The 18,107-nt window shown below is 48.5% G+C and overlaps 1 protein-coding gene across 3 annotated transcripts in view; it reads left to right on the plus strand.

Moving 5' to 3' along the window:
* The first annotated feature begins 285 nt into the window (after positions 1-285).
* ACTN1 (actinin alpha 1) overlaps positions 286-18,107 on the plus strand; it is a 238,339-nt gene continuing 220,517 nt past the window's right edge. For all 3 annotated transcript variants that reach the window (XM_086937047.1, XM_086937048.1, XM_086937049.1), the window contains exon 1: positions 286-575. In XM_086937047.1, coding sequence (XP_086793173.1) covers positions 474-575 — 102 coding nt within the window. In that variant the 5' untranslated portion in view covers positions 286-473. The remainder of the gene's footprint in view (positions 576-18,107) is intronic.

Genomic DNA, 18,107 nt, shown 5'->3' on the forward strand with positions numbered 1-18,107 from the left:
CCCTAGCCCTTGGCTGCTACTGTAAGCCCCGTAAAAGCTTCGAAACGTCATCAAAAGAGTGGGTCCCAGGCACTGGGTGTCACGTGGGCTGCGGGGGCCTGGCCCGGGCACTCAACCTAGCCTCAGAGCTGCAGGGAGACCTGACTGGCAGGGACGGGCACCAATGACGGGGCAGCAGCATTCGAAAGGGAACTTTTCCGAACTTCATTGCACCAATGGCGTGACCGGGTGAGGGCGGCCCGCGGCTGGCTGGGCGGGGCCCGCTGCTGGCTGCGTGCGCCCGGTGGGTGGGAGGGGGCGTGCCCCGAGGTTAGGTTGAGCCCCCGCAGAGGGAGCAGCCTGCACCCAGCCGCACAGTGTAGCTCGGGCTGCCTCGTGAGTTACACTGTGGGGGCGGCAGCAGCGGCTGAAGGGGGAGCCTGAGACCGCACGAAGCAGCACTCCAGGCCGGGGCTCAGGGAGCGGAAGCAAGCATGGACCACTACGACATGCAGACCAACGACTACATGCACCCGGAGGACGACTGGGATCGGGACCTCCTGCTGGACCCCGCCTGGGAGAAGCAGCAGCGGAAGGTGAGCGCAGGTGGGGGCTGCGGTGCGTGGAGCTGCGGTGTGCGGGGCGCAGGAGTGCTCCGCCTTTCATCATTGCCCCGCTCGGGGTGGGAGCGGGTCTGTTTTCCACGCTGGCTGCGAGGGCGGGGGAGTGAGCTGCTAATGCGGAGAAGGTATTTCCTTTTCTGCCCCCTCCTCGTCCCCCGCAGGTCGGTGTGGCAAGAGCAGCCGGGAGTGAGTCAATCACCGCTTCCTTTTCGCTGCTTGTGCGCTGTGGACAGCGGGGGCATTTCAACATATAAGATCAGAGCGTGACAGGCTTCAGGCAGTTTCACGCTGCCTTCGGGCAGTTTCACGTTATGGAGTTTAACTGTGGTCGGACCTGGAATCTTGTCCTTGTAGCATTCAAGAACCCGAGTGTATCCCTTCTGAGCCTTGCATTGATGTCTGGTTGTTAGTGTCATTCTAGAACCCGAGTGTATCCCTTCTGAGCCTTGCATTGATGTCTGGTTGTTAGTGTCACTCACGTTCTAGAGCTTGAATGTATCCTTGTTGTACCATATTTGAGATCTGCTTGTCTGTTCTCGGTTCTAGATCCCGAGTTTACCTTCTACTCTCAGCTGATTGAAAGTTTTACCATTTTGATCCCTAGGACACCCTGCCTTACCAGATATGAGGATCTAATTGTCAGTTTCACATTATGGAACCTGAGTGTATCACTTACCTGCGGTACAATCCATTGAGAGGTGATTGTTCAATTCACATTCTAGAACCTGAGTGTATCACTATCCTACTGTACCATCAGCTGATTGTCGTTTCCCCTTTTAGAACCCGAGGATATCCCTACTGTACCATATATTGAAATGTAATTGTCCGTTTCACATTCTAGAACCCGACGCAATCCCTTCCCAATGGTACAATCCATTGAGCTGTGACTGTTTGTTTCACAGCCTACAACTTGAGGGTATCTCCAAAGTGTCATCTTCCATGCTCTGAGTATCTGTTTCACCATTTACAACTAGATTGTATCCCTTCCGACCCTTCTATGGCGATCTGGTTGGTAATTTCACTTTGTAGAACATGTGTATTAATACTGTACCTGCTGTTGCCTACAATTCGATCATAATCATACTGTGCCAGTTGCTGAGGCCTGATGTCTAGTTTAACTGTCCACCATCCACTACTCCCTTATTTTTACTATCATATTAGAAGCCAGGCGTTCATATTCTGCCAGCTATTGAGACCAGATTGTCTGTTGCTCAATGTTTAACTCCAACGTACCTTATTTACTACGTGCTGGTGGGTTTTGTCAGCCAATTTCTGGACCCTGGTTGCATGCATACTGTTCAATCTGTTACCGACTTGTATTTACTCTCTGGAACCCTTGTATAGCCATACTGTGACAGCTTTTCAGCTCTGACGTACCTTCCCGCTCCAGAATACACATGTGGTGCTACTGCAATCGACCTTGGCGCCTGAGTACCATATTCAGACTCTAGAATGTGTCCAGTCTACAGCAGCAGTGAGATCTGACTGATAGCTTAGTGTTCGAGAACCTCAGTTTGCCTTAAAGGTCGCAGCCATGGGTGTGTAGTGGTCTGTTCCATTCTAGAATCCAGAGTGGCCTATAAGGTGTGATCTTCTCCATTCCGGGGTCATGATGGTGTATCTCTTGATGGATGGGGTTCGTTAACGCTCTCAGATTGTGGTTTTGATCTGGGCCTACGGGACTGGCTCTGGCACCTTCTAGATGGAGGCACTTACAGCGGATTTACACTTTACATTCCTGCAGGGCGCCCAGTGTCGCAATCCTTACAGTCCATGGGATTTCACAACATGGAATTTTAATTCTGCTGTGGCCTTGGCAAAGATTTACAACTGCATTTTGGCATCGTTGGGCGGGTCTTTCGGGACCGCTGAATAGCAAATTGCCTTTGCTAGGCACTAGAGTAAGGACATCCAGATTTCAGCAGTAGGTGTAATAATTATTATTGTCGATGTGACGTCATACTGTATGAGATAGCTTCCTTTATAGTAAAGAGCAGGCTGCTTGCCAATTCCGCTTTTCAGAATATATCAGACAGTGCTGCATGTCTGCTTCACATTCTAGAATTTAACAAAGATCTGGTTTAGTTACATAGCAGAATGCAGCAGGCAGTGCTGTTGGTTTAGTTGCAGACTAGAACGTGCAGGCAGTGCTGCTGGTTTAGTTGTAGACTAGAATGTAGCAGGCAGTGCTGCTGGTTCAGTTACATAGCAGAACGTAGGTTTGTTTACATTGTAAAATGTAGTAGGCAGTGAGTGCTGTTGGTTTCGTTGCAGACTAGGATGTAGCAGGCAGTGTTGCCTGTGTGTTTCACCTTCTAGAATGTTGCTGAGGGCATCTCCTGTTCTATTCCCCTTCTAGAACGTAGGAACAATGGTGGCAGTCTGATTCTCACCCCCTTGGGATGCTGGCTACGTCACACTCTAGAACTAGAACGTAGGAACAATGGTGGCAGTCTGGTTCTCACCCCCTTGGGATGCTGTCTACGTCACACTCTAGAAGTAGTGTTTACAATGTTACAGCGTTGCTAGTCGGTTCCCGTTGCGCGTGGACTTGCTCATCGACGTCACGCTCTAGGGGGTGTCCGGGGTGTCACACTTGCAGTGTGCACGCACACACGTGGAAGGGTGCGGGAGTGAGAGGCCCGGCCATCTGTCAGTCTCAGTTACCTGCATAGTCCATTATACTTGACATATGGCACGGGCCGGATTACAGCTGACGGCCCCTCCTTTATCAGCGCTGGTAATGAACTCGATGGGACCCCCGCCCCCTCCCTGCTCAATCACCGCCCCTCTGTCATCGCTCCAGGCTAACTTGCAGTGGCGCGTGCACGTTTTATTGGAACTGAAACAGAACATTTGATGTTCTGGATTGTTTCAGCCTGAGTACTTTGATAAAACGCACCCCCACGTATTTGCATTCACTTTTTTTTAGATATTTTTTGCTGCTTCGGGAAGGCCGGAAACGCAGCCGAGCTGTGATAGGAAGTGGATGAAATGGACTCCGCGGTGTATGTTCTGCTTCTGCTGAGGAAGCAATAGATGTGTGCGCCAGCCAGCAGCCATGTGCAAGCGAGTCTGTGTGTGGGGGGGGGGGGGGGGGGGTGTTAGTGAGTATCCTGCTCGGCAGTGTGCTGCTCACCTACGTTGTGAGCAGCCAAACTACTGGAGTTTATCCAGAATGCGTGCGTTATTGGCGAATGGAGTCAATGCTCCCGTTTTCACTTTACACGTTCTCTATGCATCTGGATATAGCTATGCAGACAGACACCCCTCGTCCAGTTTCCAGTACACCCCAAGACCCCGCGTGTGCATGATGTTCACCTGCAGAGTCCCCTTCCAGCCTCCGGGGGATTCCGCCCGTCTGTCTGTCTGTCTGTCTAGGCCTCGACTTGCTGCTCCTCCCCTCGTGTGTAGGGACCACACAATGACACTTTGTAAAGTGTCATTGTGTGGCTGTGTGTAGGTTGCAGCTGCCCCCCGCCCCCTGTTTGCCTGGCGCCTCTTTATGTGTATATTATCTGTCAATATACGTAAATATTCAATATACGTAAATTAACTGCCCATACCACCCCCCCCCCCCCCCCCACCACAAGTTGCGGGGCCCACTCGGTATAACTGGCAGTCTTGTCTGACGCCCCCCCCCCCCCGCTCCGCCCCCTTTAACAGGACTCTGTCTATGCCCCCCTCCCCTGTTCCAGGCGACCGTATATCTGTCTGTCTGTCTCCAGCCGGCTGCGGTCCCTCCCTCCGCCCCGGGTAAAACATTCCTAAAACTCGGGCAGCGAGCGGGAGGGGCCGTGGATCGCCCCCACCGGCCCCGCCCGCCCTCCGCGTGTTGTGTAAACAGCTCGCAGCATACCTTGCCCCCGCCCCAGGGTCCCTTCCCAGGTTTCTCCCCGTCGGGGCCGCGGTTTGGGGCGGCCTCGGCTCCGCGCACTCGTGTCCAAAAATGGTAACATTCGTCCCTTCTACGTCAGGGCAGGAGGGGCTGTGAGCGAAAGGCATCCGGTGTTAGATCAGACTCAGGAATTCTCATCTGCCAGACATTTCCCTCTTAGTCACGGAGGGCAGCGGTGCCTGCCTCCTGCCCACCCGGTGCCACGGGCACTGCCAACCGCGCCAGCTCCGCGCTGTCTGCAGGGCGCTTTCTGTGCGCCCTGGGCGGGTGCAGAATGTTACTTTAGTTTCTTCAGTTTGTGGCAACTGGCGCTGGGATGTACAATGTTACACTTTGTAAAGTGCGGCGGCTCGTCCGCGGGCCTGTGACATTACTGCCAAGGCTGGAGAGAGGTAGTGACTGGCAGTGGCACCCCTAGTGCGAGCAAAGACAGGGCCCGAGGCTGTAGTGGCCGCAAGGGTGGGGCCGGTTTTGCCCAATGTTGCAGTGTCGCGCCTAACAAAAGCGGCAGTGGTGCTTGACACTAATAGCCCCCCTCGGCCCTCCCCTCCAGGCCCAGTCCAGCCGACACCCTACTCTTACCCATCAGCCCGCATCGACCGACATCACCTGTAATCCTTTCTCACACCTGTAACCCTTTCACCCCCTCTTCCTCTAAAATGCCATCCTCATGGATCCCCACTTTTCTTGCTTTGTAGCTGGCATGGATCTAAAGTTACTAAAAACGATGCCACATGTTTTGCTGTGCAGTGGAAGCCCTTTGCAAAGGTCAACCGATCACCTCTCAGTTACTGACTGCTGCATTTAGCTGTTAAACTTATTAACGAGCGGAAATCTTTGCTTATGTTGTGTGAACATGTAAAGATGACAAAATAATTAAGTAATACTATCACAAAATGTGCTGCTTTATGCTTCATAATTTGCCTTTTTTTTGCTGCATAATTTAGTCAACCTTGCCGCATGATTCCAGCGGCTCTCTGATACATAACATAATTAAATAGACAAATATGTACCCATTATACATAACCTACTCATAAATTCATCAACTATTCAATTTACAAATTGTTCCAATTCATGCAGCCACTTCATCATTGGCCGGTGGTGTTATCTATTAGTTCACATCAGCTTGATAGTACATAGAGGTATAGGCAATAATTGGATTAATTGAAGCAATAAACACCCAGTCGATTCAGAAAACTAACCGGACACTAATTCTCGCTCGTCTTTTGTGAATAGTTAACATGTACAACAAGCACTATTATTGCCAACAGGTTTCGGTTGGATAAGACATTTTTATCATAGGCCTTCTTCACACCTAGTTTACATGAAACGGTGTACACGAGATTAGTTTCACCATGGCGAGGAGGCCACAAAGTCCAACCCTGCTTTTCTTAGTTGTACATATGTCTCATGATGCAGTCAGTGTCTAAAACCAACTCACTATGGTAAGTCGGAGAACACCTGGATTGTCAGAGCTTCAAGTACTCCTCTTTTCAAGATGCACTAGTGCATTATACACCTTTTCATTTATCACTGAGGTGCTTCAAGATGTTTGTAATGTAACTAAGCAAAGATGGAACTGACAGAAATACTCACCTCTGTGTATTTACGTAGCCATATCTCCCAGCGTTTGCTGTCCCATCAACTTGCGTCCCTCTATAATCCACTTACTATAACAAGAGCCACTGGAATTATGCGTCAGTGGAGGACCACATTATGTGGCTGGCTAGATTAAACTATGTGGCAAGAAAAACATATTTTCTGGCATATTTCAGCACGTTCCGCTGCAGTACTATTTCACTGCTGTCGTATTAACACATTTTTAACATCTAATCAAACCTTTCACCTCTGTTACCAATTTCATTACTAAGCGCAGCAATTGGCCACTTTAAGGTGACCAGCTAACCTTTACAAAGGGTCTCCATCTGACTGGCACCACATGTGGCATTTTGGTAAAGTATCATTTGATCCGTTTGAACTAGAAACATTTTTTTGTTGAAATCTGCAAATGAGGCAGGATATGATCGCTCGCAACAAAGTGCCATAAATCCTAAATTTCGGTGCATATGTCATGTGGCAGGGAAAGGGCCAGAGGAGGGGTCGCGTGGTCCTTCAGAGGTCGCTCTTTTTACCAACCATTCACAATAAACTGAGTAGCCGCTTACACGACCTTCCAGAAAGCGCCTTGGGGGGCCTTATTAAGGGTACGAAGCGCTATACAAACGATACATGCGAGGGCGCGGCTATAGACTAGGGCGGTTGTGTTGTGTTGTATGGCGCGTGGGCGGGGCAGGCCTGTCAATATCCGCCTTTACAACTGGAGGTGCAGCCGAAGACGCGTGACTGTCAGAAGGCACTTCAAAGGGCACTTGAAAAGGCCATTTTTGACCCAGAGCCGCGTGACTGGGCGTGTGAGTGTGACTCGGGAGCAGCAGGGCCGCGAAACACGTTGATGAAGGGGGCTGTTTGTGTGATATTGTCTCTAAGATGTGGCACCCTTCGGGGAGCGGTAGCTCGGGTAGGGGTTGCCTTGTAGTCTGTGGGGTGAAGGCTGGTTTGGGAGGTCGGTTTTGTGGTCCGCTCTGAAGAGTGTCGGAATGACTCCGCTCCAGAAAACAGAAGTGCTCTTACTGTCCCATTGAAAGTATAGCAGCAGGCTGAAAAGTGCTGGCACTGCCCCAGTAAAAGTAAAGCTACCTTGATGCCACGTGCTGGTACTGCCCCGTTAAAACCGTGTCAGTCTTGCACAGAGGTGTGCGGTACTGTCCTATTAAAATAAAGCAGCCCGCTACGAAGTGCTAGTACTGTCCTACCAAGAGTAAAGCAGCCCCTTGGGAAGTGCTCGACTGTCCTATTAAAATAAAGCAGCTCCACTAAGGTCTGGCACTGTTCAAGGACAGCATTGTAGCTCTGCTATGAAGTGCTGGCAGCATCCTATTAACGAATTGCAGCCATGCTATGAAGTGGCAGCACTGTCCTATTAAAGCATTGTTTCCCTGCTGAGAAGTGCCGGCACTATCCTCATGTTAAAGCATTGCAGCCCTGCTGTGAAGTGCTGGCACTGTCCTATTAAAGCATTGCAGCCCTGCTGTGAAGTGCTGGCACTGTCCTATTAAAGCATTGCAGCCCTGCTGTGAAGTGCTGGCACTGTCCTATTAAACATTATCTGGCCTTTCAAGAAGTATCAACATTATCCAACAAGTGTTGGACTCTGGCTGAAAAGTGAGACATCGACCTTTATAAAAAGTATCACGACCGTACTAAGTGTTTCTTGTGAGAGGCAATGGTGCTGTCCCACTGAAGTACAGCAGCCTTACTGATAGGCACTGGTACTGTCCTGCTGAAGTACAGCAACCTTACTAAGAGGTGCTGGTGCTTTCTTGCTAAGCGTCCCCTGGTGGGCGTTGGAGGCTGGCCCGTGGTGGGCATACGCAGTTTTTTCCTCTGGGCATCAGGCGTGGCTCCATGTTGGATTTCAGTGGGTCTCCCTGTGGACATTAAGCTGGCCAACCCTTGGACATCCGTGGTTGTTCCCTGTTGGCCTTTTGGGTGGCTCCGTGTTGGACATTAGTGGTGGCTTCATGACTGCCCCCTGCTGGTTCATTGTTGGACATCAGCGGTTGTTCCCTGTTGGCCTTAGGGTGGCTCCTGGCCTTAGGGTGGCTCCGTGTTGGACATTAGTGGTGGCTTCATGACTGCACCCTGCTGGTTCATTGTTGGACATCAGCAGTTGTTCCCTGTTGGCCTTAGGGTGGCTCCTGGCCTTAGGGTGGCTCCGTGTTGGACATTAGTGGTGGCTTCATGACTGCCCCCTGCTGGTTCATTGTTGGACATCAGCGGTTGTTCCCTGTTGGCCTTAGGGTGGCTCCGTGTTGGACATCAGAGGTGGCTTCATGCTTTCACCCTGCTTGTGTCCTTTGGCATCAGCGGTTGTTCCCTGTTGGCCTTGGGGTGGCTTCCGTGTTGGGCATTAGAGGTGGCTTCATGCTTGCCCCCTGCAGGTTCATTGTTGGGCATTAGCGGTTGTTCTATGTGGGCGTTAGGCTCGTTCTGTGTTTTGGACGTTGGTGGTGGCCTTATGCTTGCATCCTGCTGGTTCCCTGTTTGCATCAGAGGTGGGTTCTGTGTTGAGCATTGGAGGTGGTTCATGTTTGCATCCCGCAGGTGCCCGGTTGGGCATCAGCGGTTGTTCCCTGCGGGCGTTAGGCTGGCTCCATGTTGGAGATTGGAGGTGGCTTCATGCTTGGCTGGTTCTGAATGAATGAAATTAGTTTTGTATAGCGCAGAACTTTGCCCAGAGGCATCAAGGCACATAGGATGGAAAAGCTGGGAGCAGTGCTCAGATTAGAAGGGGGGAAAACTACTGGTAAGCTTTGGTAAAAAGCCAGGTCTTTAAGGCTTTGCAAAATTGATCAGGTGGTGCAAGGCCCTTGAGCTTATCAGGGAGAAGGTTCCAGAGCTTCGGGGCAAGAGCAGAGAAAGCCTTCCCTCCCCATCTGGTCTTCTTCGTCCGGGGAGTGGACCGAAGGTTCTTGTTGGCAGAGCGCAAGACCCTGCCAGGGGTATAAAAGGATACCAGGGACCTGATGTCCTCTGCGCCGGATTCATGAAGGGCACCGTGGGTTAGACATAAAACCTTAAAATCTATACTTGACAGCATCGGAAGCCAGTGGAGATGTTTTCTTATGGCCGAGCCAGAGGACCGTCTAGGGGCGTTGACAACAAACCTGGCTGCAGCGTTCTGCACAACTTGCAGGCGTTCTATGTTGGACAAGAGCCATTTGGCTGTGAATTGAAGCAGACGCCAGACGAGAACCCCCGTATTATGTAAAGCCACACAATAGTAAAGACAATCCGACCTACAGATAAAGATCATTCTATTATCAGACCCATAGCAGAGTGAGAAACAATTAGACGGATGTCTCTGGCTCAGAATTCGAAATAAGAATGTTGCCATAAACGAGCGAGTCCCATGCATCTAAATTAAGGTTAACAGACAGCACCTATATTAGAAAACATCCTTAGTATCTCTTCCCGAAGGACAAAAAATCATGTCCAATACGGAGATGTCCTTTAACCACCGGTAAAAGATCCTCATAAGTGTAAATGAAACGTTTTCACGAGGAACAATAACTATTGACAATACTAAAGTGAAGCATCACTAGATACCAGATCTATCTTTGTTGCACATTGTCATGTCTTTAACTTGCGAATGACGGTCACCTGACGAAGGCCACTGGCCGAAACGCGCGTAGTTCTATTCCACCGCATTGCCTTCAAATTTTCCATCGACCGAATATATCGTGTAGCACCTATCTTTTTTCATTTTTGTGTTATGTGAATATATGTAATGTATGTAATTTGTGTAAATAACAAAGTCAAAAAAATATGTAAAAATGAAATATAATATATACCACAAATAGGAGAAAATAATTATAAAAAAATGGTCTCCGAATTTTGATACATCATTTTGTCTCAGCCAATCATTCAAGGTCGCATAATATTGTGAGTATATGTATTATTAGGGCGGTACAACAATAATTGGTTTGCTATACAACCTTTTTTCCTACTAGTTTATGTACTCCTACGAATAGCAAACCGAACAGTGTGTAGGGGTCCCTTTTTCCAAAAATTGGACAAGAGGTGGCTTCATGCTTGGCAGGTTCTGTGTTGGTCAAGAGGTGGCTTCATGCTTGGCTGGTTCTGTGTTGGACAAGAGGTGGCTTCATGCCTGGCTGGTTCTGTGTTGGACAAGAGGTGGCTTCATGCTTGGCTGGTTCTGTGTTGGAGAGTGGAGGTGGCTTCATGCTTGGCTGGTTCTGTGTTGGACAAGAGGTGGCTTCATGCTTGGCTGGTTCTGTGTTGGACAAGAGGTGGCTTCATGCTTGGCTGGTTCTGTGTTGGACAAGAGGTGGCTTCATGCTTGGCTGGTTCTGTGTTGGACAAGAGGTGGCTTCATGCTTGGCTGGTTCTGTGTTGGACAAGAGGTGGCTTCATGCCTGGCTGGTTCTGTGTTGGACAAGAGGTGGCTTCATGCTTGGCTGGTTCTGTGTTGGAGAGTGGAGGTGGCTTCATGCTTGGCTGGTTCTGTGTTGGACAAGAGGTGGCTTCATGCTTGGCTTGTTCTGTGTTGGACAAGAGGTGGCTTCATGCTTGGCTTGTTCTGTGTTGGACAAGAGGTGGCTTCATGCTTGGCTGGTTCTGTGTTGGACAAGAGGTGGCTTCATGCTTGGCTGGTTCTGTGTTGGACAAGAGGTGGCTTCATGCTTGGCTGGTTCTGTGTTGGACAGGAGGTGGCTTCATGCTTGGCTGGTTCTGTGTTGGACAAAAGGTGGCTTCATGCTTGGCTGGTTTGTGTTGGACAAGAGGTGGCCTCATGCTTACACCCTGCTGCTACCCTGGTGGGCATCAGAGGGCACCTCTCGTCTTAAGCTCTTCCAGGCTCTCCGTTCCTTCCCGCTCCCACCCCGGCAGTCTGGTAGCCCTGAGAGGCAGCGAGTCCCTGCCAAGGCTCCGCTCCTGTAAATCCCTTGACAGCAGGAATTTCAACTTTGCCGAGGGTTGGAGGCCCCGCGCAGGAAACTGCGGATGGGTTTCAACATGTTCGGCTTCCAAAGAAGCGCCGCTTTCCACTCGAACATTATTTTTTCCCTTCAGTGCTGTGAGCCCTGTGCACACTAGAACAGGACCGCGGGCTGTGATGTCATAAGACTCGGGCTTCTCGTGCTTCTGATTGGATGGGAGCATCACGAGTGTAACAAAGTTTGCCAACATGTTTACCCGATTAATATATTTTATATGCCCCCCTTGGGGCCCAGCTCCCTGCGTGCAAGGAGTAGGCAATTATTTGTGGCTGGCAGGCATTTGTTTTCAATTTGTACAGAGTATGGATAATCTGCGCAGGCCTGTTCTGCTTGGTAACTGGATACAACTTCACTAGTCTAATAAATACCAGTGTGGCCTTTTTCACTTTTTAACCTAAATAGGATAATGGGGGATCTCCCCCACTAACGTTTGTTCTCCATTCAAGACGAGGAGTTGTAGATTGTTACTAAAGTCCGATTTACAGACACTCTAGCAGCCAGGGCACAAGTCCTAAAAAAATAAGTGGGGGGGACTCTGACGTCACGACAGGAAGTTACGTCACGAAAGGTGGCTTGCACCATCAGACTACTTGCCTACCCTCGCTCACCCCTTAGATGTGATTTTATTCTAATTCATTTAGAGTAAGAAACAGGTGTTTACTCTGCTTTAGATGCTGTGCGTTTTAAAAGTAGTGCAATTTTTTATTTTTTGCTCCAGTTAAATAAGTGGGGGGACGCCGTCCACTCGCGTGGTACCCCGACTCGAGCCCCGCTAGCAGCCAAGTAATATGGATAAATTATCCAACATGGACGAAAAATAAATAAATAAATAAGTATACAATCAGCCAGGTCAGTGCTCTAGCTTTGTTCTGGCGTCATGATATAGCAGCCAATCACAGCACTATATCAACTTCAATTATCTCTGCAGACCGCGAAACCGTCCTCTTCTTCGCTCCATTTTAACCGCATCGCTGCGGCGGCTATTCCGCCGCAGCGCTAAGGGGGCGGGGCAGCCGTGCGGCGGCCGCTTGCTGGTGACGGTACCGCTCCGTCATCAGCCGCGGTTGGGCTGTGCTCATGACTGAGCGGTTCCGTCATGGCCCCGCCCGCTCAATAGAACGCAATGCGCAGGCACGAAATCAGCGCCGCTGCAGTTGGGCCATGACGGAACCGCTCCGTCATCAGCACAGCGCCACCGCAGCTGATGACTGAGCAGTTCCGTCATCAGCATAGAAAGGGTTAAGGTCTGAAACGGGGAAAGGATATTAATGACTCGACAGCTCCATCAAAGTGAAAAAAAGTCTGTGGACAATATTCCCTTCATCAAAGGAAACTAGTTTCCGCTAAAATCAAGGCAGCAAAAAAAACAAAAAATGTCATTCATGGGTAGGGTTGGGGGGTATTTTTTGCCTTTGTTTAATAGAATACAAGCCCCCTGCCACGTTATTAGGGGAAATTTCCATTCTGGTACAATTCTGGGGGCTCAATTGTGACCAGTTTGAAACTTTCCTGAAATATTCTAGGAAACCTGCTGAACTGGTTTGTGATTAAAAAGTCTTAAACGTGGGCCTCTTTGACCAGTCTGCTGCCTTTAATGTGTCCTTCAAATGTCCATAAGAAAACAAGCCTTGGATGCCATGGCTTTTCTTGTTGAGTGAGCCCCAAAAAGGTGAACATTAAAACCCGCCTCTGACATGGTCATCTGGCAAGGGTGGCGGGAGAGACTGAAACGTACAGTTCACTGAAAGATATTTCAAGTTGTGAAGCTGAAGGTGGACGAAAAATAGAGTTTGGTGTTCATATGGGCAAAGACAACCAACCAAACTTAGTTTTTTACTATCTGGAAAAGATGAAGTGAAGTAGACAATGCCTTGGTGCACAACCCCACCCTCTCGCCCCCACCCCCAGCAGAAAAAATAGAACTGCTACCCACATCAAGATTCCAACATCCGAAATCAGCCTGATTGATGTAGTACATTTTTCGGATGACTGCATCCACGAAAGGTATTCATTGTCGCGGTGTGATAGGATTATCAAATACTAACCTAACATCCCACAAAAACAAATATTTTGGCTTTTAGAGATTAGAGGAACCTTGATGCATATTGAATTGTAAAGCTCCGCAGACCAAGAATGCCGTTCTTCTGGCTCCCCTTGAACTAGAATGTGACCTTCCGAAATCGCTGACCTGTGAACCTTCGCTGACCTGTAGGCCTTATATGCTACAAATAAATATAGAAAAAATGTACTACCACCAGTGGAGAGGCGGATATGCGATTAAACTGTTCCACACGCACAGCGAACCCAGACTGTCCAGGCATATTCATAACTGAATCTCGTGAAGGGTGCGTAGGAGTCGAAAACCGGCAGTGCATCCAGATAAAATCCTTCGACCAACAAAGACGACTGAAATCCTCCAACTCAAGAGCTGCAGATAACCGTTGCAGACACATGTTGGGAGGACAGCCCTGAGGGTTCTGGAGGAGAAGAGTAAAAACTAGCCGTGTTCATGGAAAATCTATTGAGAGTTCTAAAACTTGAGGGTACCACACCTGAGCTGGCAAAAAGAGGGTCACTACGACAAGAGATGCACATCAGGACATATCTGGCACTAAAGTCCAGTATATCACTCCAACGTGGAAAAGCATAACCTCAGTGAGGTCCCCACTTTTAGATGAAGCATTGACCTGCTCCATCTTGGGATCCAGTCTCCTGAAAAACCAGATACATCTGATTCCCGCGAGAGGAAAAAAGATCGATCTGAAGCGAACACCAAAGGTGTTTAGTTCTCTGAAAACCCTTGGTATCTCATGACCAGGCACTTCCATCTTGGAGAACCTTGGACCTTGGACTTCCGATCTGCCGCAGAGTGGGAAGTCGTGGAAGATATTCCACTTGAAGCCGGGTCCTTTTGTCTACACAAAGTGCCAGAATTCCCAGGCTAAATCTGCTAGAACCTAGGATCTTGCACCTCCTAAATTGTTTATGTAACAGACATGAAAACATTGTCCATCTGCAGGAGAGTCTCACAGTTTATCTTGCTTGTGACCAAACTTTTAACTGTAAAGGAACCACCAGTCAGTTCGCTGCCTCTTATATGATATTGTTTCTCTTGTAGAGACCACTTCCCTCCTGTAATTTTATCCCCGTATCGAGCTCCCCAGCCTGCACTGCTGGCGTTGGACTCTAGCGTGCTATTTGGGGGCCTGGCCAAATATAGATCTTTCATTTGGGAAAGACACCACCCCACCTCCTCTCTTGTCGCTTAAGAAATGGAAATTAATGCAGAGAACTGGTGGCTTCCGTGGAGATGTAATTTTTCTTCAGACGTTGGAGGACCCGATAATGGATAATGGAGTGGGGCTGGAAAAATCACTTGAGTAGATGCGGATAACATATCTACGATCTGGATAACCTCCCGAGAGCACTTGTCTGATCGTATTTCCTTCCTTTATTAATTTGATTTTCTTCTGTGGGAGAGTTTCTTTTACTGAGCTATTATGAAGCCAAGACCTTGAAGTGTCTTAAGATGGAACTAGAATACATGTCTCTTGATTTATCACAAATCTAACTGTTGCAAGAGTGATGCTCCCTCGGAACATTTGTATACAGAACATGCTTGGAACTGGCCATTATAAACCTGTCCTCTAAATAAATCGTATTCTTACCCGTGAGAACTTTATAATCCTATTGCAGGTTTTAAGAGTTTTCTCAAACACCAAGTGGGTGATGACAGCCTGAAGGAGAGAGATTTGAATTGATACATCTGTTTTTTCCATCGAATTGTAGAAATTGCCCGTGGGATGCTGAACTGGAACTGAGAGGCATCGTTCAGATCCACTTTCTCTAGCAAATCTCCCTCCGGCAATGAATCTCAACCAACCCACTCCTTCCGTCTTGAAGTGTCTTCACTCCACACAATTGTTCGAAAGCTTGATTTTTATCACAGGTTTATCGCCCTCGTTGGACTTCCGAACCAAGTTGGGTGCAAGTCTAGGGGAACCCCCTCTGTCGCTCCTTTGCGTAACAAGTTTTTCACTTCCTGTGTTATCCGATATGCTTCTAAGGTAGTGAAAAACCATAGTACAGGGAAAGACCGATGAACTGGATGAGTGTAAAGTTTTATCTTGTAACCCTAAATTGTGTTATGTCCATGGATCTGAAGTAACGAAAGATCAGCATTGTTTATGTAAGTCCTGGAATACAGCTGTGAGTGGAGATATCATAGACAGAGCGGGTGGGGCAGTGTTATTTTATGTGTTTTTACAAAAATACTATGTTTTGTTTTTTCTATGGTCTTTATAATAGGCCTGTCTATGGCTCCATGTATTTAACAATTATCCACTGCTGTTCAGGTAATCAACCAGAACGGACTCACCTGTGAACCCCTAAGCCCCCCCCCCCTCCTCCCCCAAGGTCCGGAACAGTGAAGTCAACAGCTCTCAACATTGCCCTGTTTCACCCCCAGATTCCTTCTACGGCATCCACTACAAAAGGGGTTTTCAGATGAAGGTAGTGGTTGCAGCAAGAATATCAACAAAGAGTATCTTACTCATGAATTAATTAATGAATATCAATAAAGCGCTCAGAAGGGTATTCGGTGCTAGGCAGACATCACTGGTATCACATACAATAGCGTCCGGCAGCAGAGCAGGGCTTTCTAATGCCCAACCAAACCATGGCACACGAGCAGCTCTTTAGTTGTCCTAGTAAACGCCATTATATACTGCGCTGGCCCTACCCAGGACCTTACTACCTAGGTGGGTCGGGACAGACCACCGCATGGCCCAACTCCCCGAACTTTCATTGTCCTGGGATTTTACTGCCCAGGTGGGGAGGGGCAGGCCTCAGCATGGCCCAATTCCCCGAACTTTAACTGCTGTGGCATCTTACTACACCAGAGGGCAAGACTAGCCGCAGCGTGGCCCAGTTACCAGACTCCTGCCCTTTCACAGTCCTGGGACCTTACTGCCCAGTGGGAAGGGGCAGGCCGCAGCCTGGCCCAACTCCCTGACCTTTCACTGTGCTGGGACATTACTGCCCGTGGGCAGGAACGTACCCTAGCGTGCCACAGCTCCCCGACATTTTAATGTCCCTGCGGGCAGGGACTGGTCTCAGCCTGGCCCAGCTCTCCGACTTTTCACTGTCCTGAGACCCGTGCATTGCTTCGCCGGGCAAAAGACTGCTGCTGGGAGGCTGACTGTCCCATTCTACGACGGCTCTGCCCTTAACCGACCTGAGGGTTTTTAATGGGTCAGTGGTCCGTGGGGGGCAGAGGAGAAGCTGTGAAATTGTGTCCATTCTGATTGGTTAACGAGTATCCTTCTTTTATTGCATGTACAGGGTGTGATATCTGGTGCGGATTGCTGGTAGTATTCCTTTACAACCAGTACATGGAGTGATATTTGGTGTGGTTAGTTGTGGTGTGTGATTTCTGGGTAAAGAAAGCATTCTCTAACGTCCAGTATGCTTGTGTCAATAATACACGAGAAAGCTTTGCGTGGAGGGACTATCACGCCAGTCTTTGCTATACACACAGGTCCTACTGTGGTGCAGGAAACATGACCGTTGTTTAATGTATATTATGGGTGATGAATCCTCGTATAAATTGAATAAAACCCTGATGAAGTCCCATTCTGGGGGCGAAACGCGTTGGCCGGAGCTGATTTTGATGGTTACTGAAAAACTAAATAAAAGAACTTTTATGGCTCCTGCGTTTTTTAGCACTAAGAAGGACTGTGTATTTGTAAATAGGATAAAGGGAACGTTTCAATATATATATTTTTTTAACATTCACAAGAACTTCGTTGGACTCTTTTAGTTCTCCTTTTGTATAGGATTTTGTTATTGGGTATGGTCTCGGAGCAGCAAGGTGATAGTGAGGTTGAGTGCTGTCTGTACACTACAAACAATAACACTTGTGCGACTGTTCTTTTGCCAATAATGCTCTTTCTTGTGGTTTCAATAATAACTGTTTATGCAGCAAACGCTAACGACTGAATAGTTTCTTGGTGTTCGAACAATCTGCCCTATTTATGACCCGATATGCTGACTTTTTACCACCAGGGAAGGAATAAAGGTGAAGCATTCCCCTGCATTCAAAACTGATCCCTTTGTCTTGCACACGGCTGTCACAAAGCTATGTGTGCACCTACATGACACTTGTGTGCCCAGTTAGTGCATTAACACCTGCTAGTTAATGTTCACATGTGAATTTGCGTTTGTAATTGTCCTTGTATGTAAAAGCCCTCCGCGTAATCTACTCACTGGGCCATGTTTGGGGTGTTCCAGACTGGGGGAAAATTGCTAAAGGCAAACATCTGCAAACTAGCACATTCCTCATTCTGAAATGTACTCCTCTCAAGGGAAGGAGTAAATTTTGTCAGGGTTGAAAAAAGTAATAAAGCCCCCCCTGAAATCAGCGAGTTTATAGGTTATTTGATTTCTGTATGGGGGAAACTTTTTCTATGGTGGAAAGGAAAAAAAAGTTTGCAGATGCACTAATACATAACTTTACCCATCTGAAGGGCCAAAGGTTTAATCATTCGAGTACTCCTAGGAAGCCGACCCTGTGATCACACCTGAAACTCTCTGAACTTCAACAGAGTAGGACATTTGCTTTCATGTGAAAGTATCCAACAGGAACAGATTTCCGCCTTCTTTGTGAATTGGGCCCAGAATGGCCTCGCTCTAGTGCATGCGGCGTGTTATTACGCAGGCCTGAGGGAAGCTTATACCTACTGCTACCTTATAATTTTTCTCTGTTTTTCTGCCTCCGGGCCATGAAATCACCTGCCGGAGCTTTACCTGGCAGGTGAGGCGGACACACCCTGGGCTGAAAAATAAACTCTGTAATTCCACATGGTTTGCAGGTGAAAAGCTGTTTGTTTAAGGCTTCTGTGCCCTGCAGGACTCGCTGGAGTAGCAACTTAGCCGCAAGGGCGGCCTGTAGCCTCAGCCTCCATACCATGATTTCAGGCCTTCATCGACTGAGGCTTGATCCACAGTATGCACCACCTCTGA

This window comes from Lissotriton vulgaris, chromosome 9, assembly GCF_964263255.1.
Source record: "Lissotriton vulgaris chromosome 9, aLisVul1.2, whole genome shotgun sequence".
Taxonomy (NCBI): Eukaryota; Metazoa; Chordata; class Amphibia; order Caudata; family Salamandridae; genus Lissotriton; species Lissotriton vulgaris.